At 43.2% G+C, this 12049-nt stretch overlaps 1 protein-coding gene across 2 annotated transcripts in view; it reads left to right on the top strand.

Annotated features, from left to right (window-relative positions):
• Positions 1-12049, top strand: part of CACHD1 (cache domain containing 1) — an 89808-nt gene that overhangs the window by 28632 nt on the left and 49127 nt on the right. For both annotated transcript variants that reach the window (XM_088169625.1, XM_088169624.1), the window contains exon 3: positions 8101-8249. In XM_088169625.1, the coding sequence (XP_088025751.1) occupies positions 8101-8249 (149 nt within the window). The remainder of the gene's footprint in view (positions 1-8100; positions 8250-12049) is intronic.

Here is a 12049-nt window from a genome sequence, read left to right as displayed (position 1 = left end):
AAAGGGTTTGGTTGAAGAAATGGAACAAAGAACCAACTTTTCTTCCCACTTTAAGCATGGACTTGCTCAACCTTCAGGAGTGACCTGACCTTCCCAGACCCCTATCAAACCAGTTTTGATTTTCAGGAGAAACAGGAGCTCCTCAGAGTGGGGCTTTCCCTGGGGAAGAGGGAGTTGCTGTTCAGCCCCATTGTGGTTTCCCAGACCAGATCAGTGCAGGGCATGTTCCAAACTGCTCATGGAATTCAGAAATAATTAACACTCCAAGTCGTGCTTCCTGGAAATGGTGACACTTCCAGTCTTCTTTTTTTTTTTTTTTTACTGAGGAAAAAGTCAAAGCAGAGCTGGTTCAAATGGGATCATAAGGAATTTTTTGGTTGGAAAAGACCTTTAAGACCATCGAGTCCAGGTGGCCAAGGCCACCTCATGTCCCCAAGTGCCACTTCCACATGGTTTTTAAATCCTTCCAGGGATGGGGACTCCTGGGCAGCTGTGCCAGGGCTGGACAACCTTTCCATGAAGGAATTTCCCCAAATATCCACCCTGAGCCTCCCCTGGGCCAGGCTGGGGCTGTTCCCTCTCCTCCTGTCCCTGTTCCCAGATCCCAAATCCCCCCGGCTGTCCCCTCCTGTCAGGGAGTTGTGCAGAGCCAGAAATTCCCCCTGAGCCTCCTTTTCTCCAGGCTGAGCCCCCCCAGCTCCCTCAGGGATTCTCCAGCCCCTTCCCAGCTCCCTCAGGGATTCTCCATTCCCTTCCCGTTTCCCTCAGGGATTCTCCAGCCCCTTCCCAGCTCCCTCAGGGATTCTCCATTCCCTTCCCATTTCCCTCAGGGATTCTCCATTCCCTTCCCATTTCCCTCAGGGAATTCTCCATTCCCTTCCCATTTCCCTCAGGGATTCTCCATTCCCTTCCCATTTCCCTCAGGGATTCTCCAACCTCTTCCCATTTCCCTCAGGGATTCTCCAGCTCTTTCCCAGCTCCCTCAGCCTCTCCTGAGACTCCAGATTCTTCCCCAACCTTTTGGAGGCTTTGGCTTCCCTGTGGGCATGCCCAGGTGGGTGCTTGCAAGCAGAGGGACCAGGGGAATGTAATTGTCATTACAATTGTAATTGTCACCTGACTTTAACAATTTAAATCCCAAACCTCAGGATGGGATCTCTGGCTCTGTCCTGTGTAGGGCAGCATTTCCAGGAGTGTTTCTGGGTGGTCTGTGCACCACAGCAGGGCCATGTGGGCTGGATCAGATGTATCAGATGGCTTTTGAAAGGCAAAAGTGTTTTTGGGAAACCAAGAAACTGGATTAAAACTTCTTTGAAGTCCTGACTATGGATTCTCCACCGAGGAAAAGCCAGTCCTTATTTCCAGAGCAGATGTCTGTGTTCATCCCAAGTGGATTTAAAGAGCTGTCCAAACACTGGAGGTGGGGTGATGGATTTGGAGCTGTCAGGGGAGCAAAGGGGCTCTGTAAAGTGTAATTACTGTGGTTAAAAGCTCTACAGTGAAGTGGATGGAGAATAATTGAGCACTTCTGGTTCATTAATAACCAGATCTTTTAGCTCTAATGAATCCCCAGCAACAGAACCCGAATTTTATAAGAGTAGGACGTTGAATGGGATCATCTTGAGCAAAGGAAAACAAATATAAGCAAATGAAATCCCCTGCCAGAGAAATCTCATTTCTGCTTGGGTCATTCATTAACATTTTTGTAGCAACTGATATCCAAAGGCAATTAATGACAGTTTTATGTCAGGATTTTTTTTTTTTTTTTTTTTTTTTGACAGAGCACTGAATTGTTGTGGGGGTGGTGGGTTTTTTATACCAAACCATGTAAATAATGACTCTCAGTTTATTGAAAAAGTGAAAGATTCCAGCTGTTGGCCTTCAGGCCTAACGGTTCAATACCTTTGGCTTTCTTTGTGCCTCACAAGGAGCAGTTTTACCTCTCAGCATTGAACTGGTTACACTTTTAAAGTCTGCAGTTATAGAATTACTGTTGTACCTGACAGACAAAACCTTTCCTGCTTTGAATAGGTTATTAAAAATGGGATGGTGATGGCCAAAAACGACTTGGATTCCTTCCCTGTGAGTTATTTCAGTATCAGAGAACTCTCATATGATATGAGAATGCAGTGGTGTGAGTTAGTGATGTAAATAAAGTGGGAGAGGAGGAGTTTTATGAGGGGAAAATCGACATTAGCTGATTTCAAGGAAGTCAGTGTGTGTTCAGTGTCCTGCCAGACATCTGCTTTCTGTGATGTGGAGAGAGGGGATCTGGGCTCCATGGAGGAGAGAGGATGAAATGCTCTCCAGCAGGAGTAGATTTACCAACTTTGAGGAGAAAAGGCTTGAAAAGCTCAGACCATGCTGCTCTTGGGTTGGATTTTTTAGTTTGGTTGGTTTTGGACTGGGCAAAGAGGTCTTTGGGGAGGAAATAGATCTGAAATGTGCTGAAAAAATTACATTTAGCTGTCGAGCACATCACGTTCCCTGGCTGTGAAAAGTGGCGTGTTCACACACACATTAATGAATTGTGAGCCTCACAATAAAAGGCAATTATTGTGTGTTTAATGTACTTCCAGAATGATTCAGGAATTGTGGCCCTCTCTCTAGGTTTTGCTGTGCATCCTGTTTAACATCTTCCTTGGAATAATTCTTGGGAAGCTTTGCCAAAGGTACTGGCCAGTAGAAAACCTCAAATGAGTGCTGGTTTCCGTGACTAAATGCACATTGGAAAGTGGTTTCCTGCATCCTGGTTGCAATAATGGAATATATTTTCAGTGTCATCCAGAGAAGCAGGAACTGGGGCTTTCCACAAGGGGGAATGGATTTAAGTTGAAGGAGGGGAGGTTTAAATGGGATTTTAGGGAGAAATTCTTCTTCCAGATGAGGGTGAGGAGGCCAGGGTGGTCCAGGGCCAGGTGGGAGCACCCTGGGATAGTGGAAGGTGTCCCTGCCCATGATGGGGGGGTGGAACAAGATGATCCTTAAAGTCCCTCCCAACCCAGAGCATTCCAGAATTCCATGAATCCATTAAAACAGAGGTGTGGGATGAAGCTGGAGGTGATTCTGTGATCTTTCCTTGGGCCATGTCCCTGCTGACCTCTGAGCTGATACAAAACCAGGAGTTTCTTCAAGAGCCACGTAGATAAAAAATAAATAACATTAAAAGTTTCCTGGATTAGGAATCTGTGGATGCACAGTTGGGATAGAGCAGCAGGATGAATGCCTGGTGGGTGTTGGACAGAGGTGCTTGTTTCCAGATTTTTTTCCAGATTTTTCTGGTTTACAGAGGGAATTTAAACCTCAAAATTCTAACTCAACTCTTCCATGTGTAAGCAATCATTTCCAAGGAACTTGACAGTGTTAAATCCTTGACTGTGAGTCTGTCCTGACATCCCTGCCTGTCAACTCCACTGATGCATATTTTATATACAGGCTTGGAAACATGAAAAATACCTTGGCTTTCAAGCTACAGCCAGAAATAAAAACTCACCTTGGAGCTCTGCTTTCCTTCAGAGCTCCCTGCAAAGGGAAGACTTCAGAGCTGTGGAGCTTTTGAGGGGGAAGAAGCTTTAAAAAAAAAAAAAGCTCAAGGGAACGATGCAAATGAGGGAAATGTCTCTGGGAAAATTAGAGGAGCTCAGTGATGTTGTGATGAAAGGTTGTCAGTGGAGATGGTGACAATTGAAGTGCATTACCCAGGGGTGCTGCAGTAATAGGAACAGGTGTTACAGTCCAACCTGTCTGCAAACCCAAGGGCTCTGGCTGCGTGTCAGCTGCCAGAGGAAATCCAGGGAAAGCAGGGCTAATGGCTGCATTGTTCACAGACAGCACTCACTGCTTATTGTTTTGTTTATTTAAATTAAGGAGAAAACACAGAAATCTGAAAAATGCCCACGGAGGCTTCCCCTTGCTGGTGTTTTTGAGATGAGGCGAAGAGAACTTTGTGTAGGATAATAATATTTTATGTCAGTCTCCAGGTATCCAGATTTATTTCCAGTCTCCGTTAAAATGGGTGAATTGAAGCATTTCTGTGGGAGCAGGAAATGTCTGTCACACTTGGTACCCACCCAGGTGTGGGACACCCCTGCCCCTTTTCTGGGCCTGATTGAGGGCACAGTTCTCCATTTTGCCTTAAAAATGCTTCCAACAATTCTGTAAGCATGGTTTCCTAGTTCAATGTTCTGTCCTTTCATTATTCGTTATCTCTCTTTCTCTACTTTGGAGGTTTTGTAACCAGGGTGGGTCTGGCATCCATCAGCATCCAGCAGCTCTTCAGCTCCTCAGGCAGGTTAAAAAAAGCAGGCTATGTGTTGGATAAAAACTTCACGTTTTTATTTAGAAAGAGGAGAAGGTGATTTAAGCCTGCAGCTTTTACTGTGACAGGCTCCAGCAGCTGAGTGCATCACCCTGCAAAGGGAATAAAGTTTGGGAGGGAGGTGAAGCCCAGCTATGGAAGAAAAGTTTGTTTTGTTAGGCTTCATCTGGGTGGTAGATCTCGATTTGATGAATTAGACCCATTTGTTTCCAGTACTTCGTTGGTGTGTTACCCTCAGTTTATTCACTTGAAGAAATTTTCAATGGAAAATGATTTTTTGGGTCATCTTGCCCTTGGTGGCTTTATTGAGTTTGCTGGTTTTGAAGTGGCTTGGATTGTTGGGAGCATTGTCCTGTTATCAGAGGACAATATTTTTAGAGTTCTTTAGATTAGACAAAGTCAGTCGTTGCAGCCATGGGCAGGGAATGGTGTGTGGAGCTCTGGGAGGTTTCAGATCCCTCCTTGCTGACACACACTTGACTCCCTGCCCCGACCCAGGCGCTGGATCCCATTTCAGAAAAACAACGGGATGACTTTGAGCCATTCAGAGGCTTTTCCACGGGACACGCAGTTTGGGAACAAAGCATTTGCTTTTTGTCAGCTTCTGAAGTACAGGATCTTCTGAAAAACAGATTTGTCAGATCTTTAGACTCGGCACAGCAGGGTGAAATTCAAAGGCTGTGGGGTGCTTTTATCGTTCAACCTAGAAGGTGAAAACTCATCAACACCGGCTTGAACAGCATTCATTTATCAGAGAGCAGCTCTGATTCCAAACCTGAGGCCTTTTGTTCTGGGGCCCTGTGATGGTTTTGTGGCTGCTAATGATGCTCAGCTCAAGCTTCAGCTCTCTCCCCTCTTCCTGATTTCGGCTAGGCAAACCGAGAGAGAAAGCTCAGATTCAAATATCTGGTTTACCTCGGCATTTTGTTTGCCCAGACTGAGAGGAGAACTTTGTACCCACCAAATCTAAGTGCTTTGATTTAGGAAACTTGGCTTGTGTTTGTTTGACACCCTCCAAGAGAATCCATTTCTAAAGAGCACATTTGAAGGGTACAGCCAGACAAAAAGAAAGTTTACAGGAAACCAGAAAAGGATCTCCCCAACAGCTTATTATCTTAACAACTGGGAGCAATTTAATAGTGCTGGATGTCTAACACGGAGGAGCCCATTAGCAGTCCTCTGGTGCCTTGGCAATAAATCATTGCACAGAACTAATTAGGTGTAATTCTGCAAGTCATTTGAGCAGGGTCCTATTAAAGCTGTGCTCCTTGGAGACCTGTCACGGAGCTGGGAACAATGGAGGCAGAGCAGTGCTGATACCAGCGAGGCTCCTTCCCCGCACAGCCAAGTAAATCATGACAAAATGGGCTGTTGGTAAGAGTTAGGACAGACATTTGTTAGTGATGGGGATCTGGAAAATGCAGGGCTGTTTCCCCAGCACACAAAAGCAGCAGCACTGTTAAATCATCCCCGTAGGGTTTGGGGTGTGCAGGGAGCAGGAGAGAGGAGGGCTATGGATTGAGGAGCTGATTCAGCTCTGGAGAAGTTTGCAGAAATGTCAAACACTATTTCTGATTATTCAACACCTCTGTCTATTGCTTAGAGATCATTCTTTCAATTGGGATGTGTCTGGCTGATTATTAAATATATAATTCGTTGGTGTGAAAGGGATGCAGAATATCCACAGCAAAAAAAAAAAAAAAAAAAAAAAAAGCCAGATCCATTTCATCAATTCCTCCCTTTGATGAAAGGCCAGGAGTGAAAGTCTCAGTAAATGTTCCTTGTAAAACCTGAAGCCTCCTGGTAACTGTGTTTACTGGCACGTTTGCTCCAGGAGCAGCCACAGATTTTTTCCTTTGCAGTCATTAGTCAGGCAGTGCTTAATGAAGGGACACAGAGGAGCTGTGATGTGACAGCACAGTCACTCCAGCAGCCTGGGATGTGTCCCAGCAGAGGCTGGGATGTGTCCCAGCAGGCTCAGCCTTTCCCAGTGCCTGGAATCTGCCTGGCAGAGCTGCCACTGCCACCACCAGCCCTCACATCACACCAGCCTGGAAATATTTGCTGGCAAAAAAAAAAAAAAAATCATTAATTTTACTTCTATTTTAATTTTTTTTTTCAGAAGCATTTAAAAAGAAGGGTTGAAGTACCCAGTTTGCTATTTCCAAAGTGAGGCACCCTAATTATTTTTAATGGTCTGAGAATTGCATGGGAGGGGCCACAACCTGTTTGTTTTCACTTTGTGAAAGGAGCAAAACTGGCTCTTACAAATCACGGTGTAACCTCTAAACCTTGTCCCGATTTATCCTTCGAGGGACCTCTGACAACAAAAGGCTTCAGGAGGAATTTCACCGGTGTGAGACTTTTGCCATTATTTTCTTGCTGCTATATTATAACATCAATTAGAGGTTTTTCTGTTTGTAGTTGAAGCTGTGGATTGTGAGTGTGCACAGTGAGCTTTAGATCGATGGGGAAAATTATTGGGTTTTTTTTTGTTTGGTTGGGGTTTGTTTTTTTGTTTTGTTTTATTTTGTTTTGGGTTTTTTTTTGGTTTTTTTTTTTTGCTAGAGTTTGTATTAAAAGCTTGAGAGACAGTATTTCTTGTTTGGATTCAGATGTTCATGAATTCTTATCTGTATTACAGTGAGTTCTACAGCACTTCTAGCTAGCAAGCTAAAAATTATGATGCATCTTACTGTCTACAAGGCCTTTTAAGGACCAATCTGTCCAATTCAGAATGGACATTTAAATTATTTTTACTTTTAACCTAATAACTAATTACCCATCACCTGCAATGCAGGTTTTTCTATCCAATTACAAAAGTCCCACCCAGACTCATGAAGAAGAAGGTGAAGAAGAAACCTCCACCCTAAAACCTCCATCTTTCCCTCTATATATTACTATAGTCTAAAACCTCAAATTGCAAGTTTACCACCATGTGATATTACACACTTTTATTTAAACTACACACCAGTGATCCCAGTTCTGTCACTTAATTTTGGAAGTGCAGTCGTGTCAGCACAGAAAATCTAAAATTCACAGTTTGCAGGGTTCCCACAGAAAATCACCCAGGCAATGCTGGGGTTGTGGAAGCTTCCAGGAAAGCAGCAGGGAATACAACAGAAAAGCAACATCTGGCATGGATTATTTTGCCCAAATCTCCATGAAAGAAGTGGTGAAATATTTCTGCTCAGCTCCACCTGATGGAGAGGCTGCTGGGGAGCCAGAGGAAGGTTCATGGCAGTGTTTGGGGTTATTTGGATTCCTTGGATCCTGAGGTTGCTCCCATCAGCAGGAGATTTGCTGCTGGCTCTTTGCTCCTGGAGCAGCAGGAGTTCTGTGTAGCTGAAGGCATCTCTAACACCATTCTTTGGGATTCCCTGAAGTGTCCACGTGTAGAACTTCAATAAATTGACTTGAGGTTTATTCTCCATCACATCCTTGGAGCAAGCACCTCAATGTCACATCCAGCTGTCTGTTCTCAGTGAAAGGGAGGTTTATGTAATGGAAATCACACTTCTCACACATGCAGAACTCTGTTGAAGCAGCCATTGGTGGATGGTAAATGTGTTTTATTTTCTTGTATTGTCTCCTTTGTGCAGCCAATATCAATTACTTGACTTCTTGCTTAAGCCACAAAAATAAAAACACAACGAGCAAATCAGAAAACAATTCTCTTTAACACAGGTTTTAATTGCTTGTTAAGGAACGGGGCAATACAGAAAAACTGGGGTGATTTTAAAGTTTCTTGTGGGTTTTTGTTGGTTTTTTTTTTTTTTCAGTTGGCAAAAAAAATCCGTGAGAAATTCAACCGTTACTTGGACGTTGTGAATCGGAACAAGCAGGTCGTGGAAGCTTCATACACTGCTCACCTCACCTCCCCCCTGACTGCCATCCAGGACTGCTGTACCATCCCACCATCCATGATGGAGTGAGTATGGAATTCTGGAATTCCTCATGCTGTCATTTATTCTGGGTTTCTTGGCAAAGCATCCTGAGTTTTCTGCTCCTTTTGGAATAAAAATGGACAAGGCACGAATCCAAAGGTGCCTCTTATCTTGTCCTCATCTTCTTTTATATTTCTCCCACACCAATGTTAAATGATGGCCTTTAAAAAAAGAGCTGGGAATCAGCTGGAAGCAATAAAAGGAAGAAAGTTTGTTCATAGTGTTCTACACAAAAAGAGTCTGTCTAGATCCAATACACCCTTTTTGCTCTGAGACACTGCTTGCCCTCAATAACTCTCCTCAAGCTGGTCATGGGATCTTTTTGTATCCTTTGAAATAACCAAAATCACGAGTTGGTCAGTCCATCACATGTTTGTGTTTAATCAGGTTGACATGATGCTGTTTGATAGCAGAGGTTTAAGGAAATCGAGTCCATTGCTTGGAAACTGGATTTGTTCATGTTCAATTTGGTTTGGTTTTAAATACAGGAGTTTTGGGTGGTAAATCCAGGAGTTGGTTGTCTTTAATAGTTTCTATTATCTTGAATAATTTTATTGTGCTGCACATTTGCTGAAATTTCTTTGGGTTATCTAACTGTAGAAATGTGTGATAGCAGCCCTGATTTTTCCAATAAAAGAGGAGTCACTTTCTTAAAATGCTGAACATATTAAACATTTACTTCCACGTGGGCTTGAAAAGAAAAAGAGTAACTTTCTATTTGTGCAAACCTTGATTACAGACTGATTTTATTGTTTCTATCTCAGTCTAATTTAAAAACATTTGAGAGGGAGGAAGGTAATTTGGTGACTCCAAGGGCACAGGTTTGGAAGTCTCTGTGCAGTTCCTGCTGGACAAGGTGCCTGTGGAAAATGCTGCCACATCCAGGCTGTTGGCAATGTGGACAAAAGGGTCAGGAATTCTTTGAGGATGAAAAACTTTGTGCCCTCTGATCACAAAATCCATGCAGGAATCACCAGGCAGCAGGAACATCTTCCAAGCAAGGGCTGAGGGGAAGGAGAAATGGGATTTATCACCCCCTTGTCAGTGTGGCCTCATTTCTCATTAAAAATAAAAGTCTGCTTTTAGTCTGGAAACTTTAGTGAGTTCCTTTTCACTTTGTCCTCCAGAATTACATAGCTTGGAAATCTTTTAGAAATTTCTTTACCTGTGGTGAACTATCATAAGGATCATTCCCAGGAAATGGTTTCAAGCACAAACACCATTTAAAGCAAAGCAGAGGGGTGAATTTGCTGTTTGCACAGCTCCTCATTCAGGCTCTACAAATGAGATTCTCATTATTCAGTTATTTGGATCAATAATTAAATGCTTCCCAGATCAGTTTATCAGCTGCAGGATGTTCTGGACCTTGACAAGACCTGGTTGAGGCTTATCTGACCATTGGGACCCAGTGCTGTCTATAGGAAATCATCTGCAAGACAAAAAAAAAAAGTAAAAATGTATTTTGTTTGAAATTTTCACGTTTTAGCTCCATGCTTTGTTAATTGCCTGATTTGTCTTAATGTTTCTGCCATCATTTCAGTTTTTCTCCCCTCTTCCTTTCCTTTTCCTTCCCTGTGGCATCACCTTTCTGGGAGATTGCCCATTTTGGTTAAAATATAAAGAAAGATTCATTCTTCATTCACCTGGATACTGTGATTGTATTTTGAATTCTTCCATGTTTAATTTGTGGACTAATTGGGCCTGCACTTGCAGGAAATTAAATTGGATGTGCTGCTGCTGCTAACAGCTTATCCTTGGTGTTCAAAATGTTTCATGTTGGTGTTAAAACAACAATAATTACAATTTTTTTTTGGTTAAAATATTTATTAACTGCTGCTGCAGAAGAGGTCACGTGGAAAAAGACCCAGATTTGTCTGTGGAAATTGCTTTTTCCTTTGCCTTAGATTGTGCCTTGGCCATGGCTGAGTCCTCAGGGCTGTGATTTTTCCTTCTGGAGGGTTGGGAAATGTTTGTGTTACAACTCCTGAACTCTGTGTGTTCTTTATCTGGCTGTTTCCTCATGTGGCCTCTTTATTTGAGCAAACATTTGGGGCAAGAACAGTGCCAGAAGTGCATTATCTTCAGGGTACTTTTAGGTATTTTTAGGTAATTTGAAAGTTTTCCCCAGAGTGTTTTAGGTTCTTTATCACATCAGCCTCTTATTGGCATTGAGTTGGGAATGCTGCAAGTTTGGATTGGTTTGGGGAAAATTAACTTGGGAAAGGTGAACTATTCTCTAGGGAAAGGATTTTAAAATTATTATTATTATTTATTTTAATAGATAGCTGAATTCAGTTTGTATTTGTTGTTACCATTAACAAAATTATCCAGGAGCTTGCTTGTATTTCTCCTGAAAATCCAAGCATTGGTTTGTCATTTTGCTTGGGATAAACTGTGAGATTTCCACACCTGGTGACTATAAATAAATGATAGAAAACAGGATCTAACAAAGCACAAACTGGGTTAGAAAATGAGCTTGGCATTTAAACTGCTTGTTTAATGAGTAGTGAGATATGACAGGGAAAGCAATATTTATTTTATTGCCATTACATGGTGTTGGCTCTTGCAGTGAAGAGCCCAAATGAGTGAGTTTCCATTTGATTCCAGTCTCTGGATTAAAATTCCCAGTCAGGCTGTGCTTTTGGTTGCTGTTTTGTAGCCCAGATATTCTGATTTCACTGGTGTAAGACCAGCAGTTGTGTGTTTGTGCCCTCTCCAAGGCAGGGTTGTGCAATGGAACCACCTTGGTTTGGAAAGCAGTGAAAATAAATAAATTGGAACATGCAAACCCAACTGGATGAGGCTGCACAGTTGGTGGCTATCGAGTGGTTTTGGCAAGGCTTTAATTCAACAAACATTTCCTGATAAAATTACACTCAGCTGCTTTACCAAGGGCTCTAAATGTGCTTGGGCACAGGAAATAATCCCACACGAAATCCGTGTGCAGGGGCTGCTGAGGAGGGGTGAGCAGGGCAGGGATTTGTGTTCCCCTTTGGATTCTGCTCATCCTTTTCCAGATTTCTCATTTTCAGCTCTGGCAGTGGCACAGGGGCAGGGAGCAGAGCTGTCCAAGCTCCCACATGGCTGGTGTGGAAATCGGTGCCTGCCCAAATTCCAGGCTGTGTTTGTGTCCCTGGGGTCAGAGCCTGGGGATCAGGGACCAGCTCCTTTTCCCAGGCACTGGGAGCACTTGGGAAGAGGCTGCTCCAAGCAGATTTAATATGGATAAAGTGCTGCAGGCTCTTAGCAAACTGATGGGAGATAAGGAAAATGGATGTCAAGTGATGTGCATCTTCTAATCCTGGAAAAAATCCCTGCTACAAAAACAAACCTTTGTGCTCCCTCACCAGCACAGGCTGCTGAATAAGCCATGAGGAATGGATTTCATGCTGTCTCCAGACATTCCCTATCATGATGGAGCTCTGGGTACTGATTTACCAGCCAATGTTTTAATTAAAGTGTCTTTCTCCTCAAGAGGATAAATTCCTTCGTGTACAAGTTGGAGTCTCCTGGTTTTAATGTCTGAAAGCTCTCAGCAGATACTGAGGAAATCTTGGATCTGGAATGGGCTGATGGAGCAGCAGGAAGGGAGGGAAAGAATAAACAGAATTTATTTATCACAAGTCCTGAGTAGCTGCAGTGGGGTATGTGTCAGTTGTGAGAAGTGTCTAAATAGGGGTTTAAGAAATGAGTTTTGGGGAGCAGGTTTGGAAGCACGAGGGGGGGTTCTCCCTTTGCAGGTCTGCATGGTCTGACTTGGGAGTGATGACTGGAATAACTTCAT

The sequence above is a fragment of the Sturnus vulgaris genome, chromosome 9 (genome assembly GCF_052056855.1).
Source record: "Sturnus vulgaris isolate bStuVul1 chromosome 9, bStuVul1.hap1, whole genome shotgun sequence".
Lineage (NCBI taxonomy): Eukaryota > Metazoa > Chordata > Aves > Passeriformes > Sturnidae > Sturnus > Sturnus vulgaris.
This window is presented reverse-complemented; position numbering and strand designations above follow the sequence as displayed.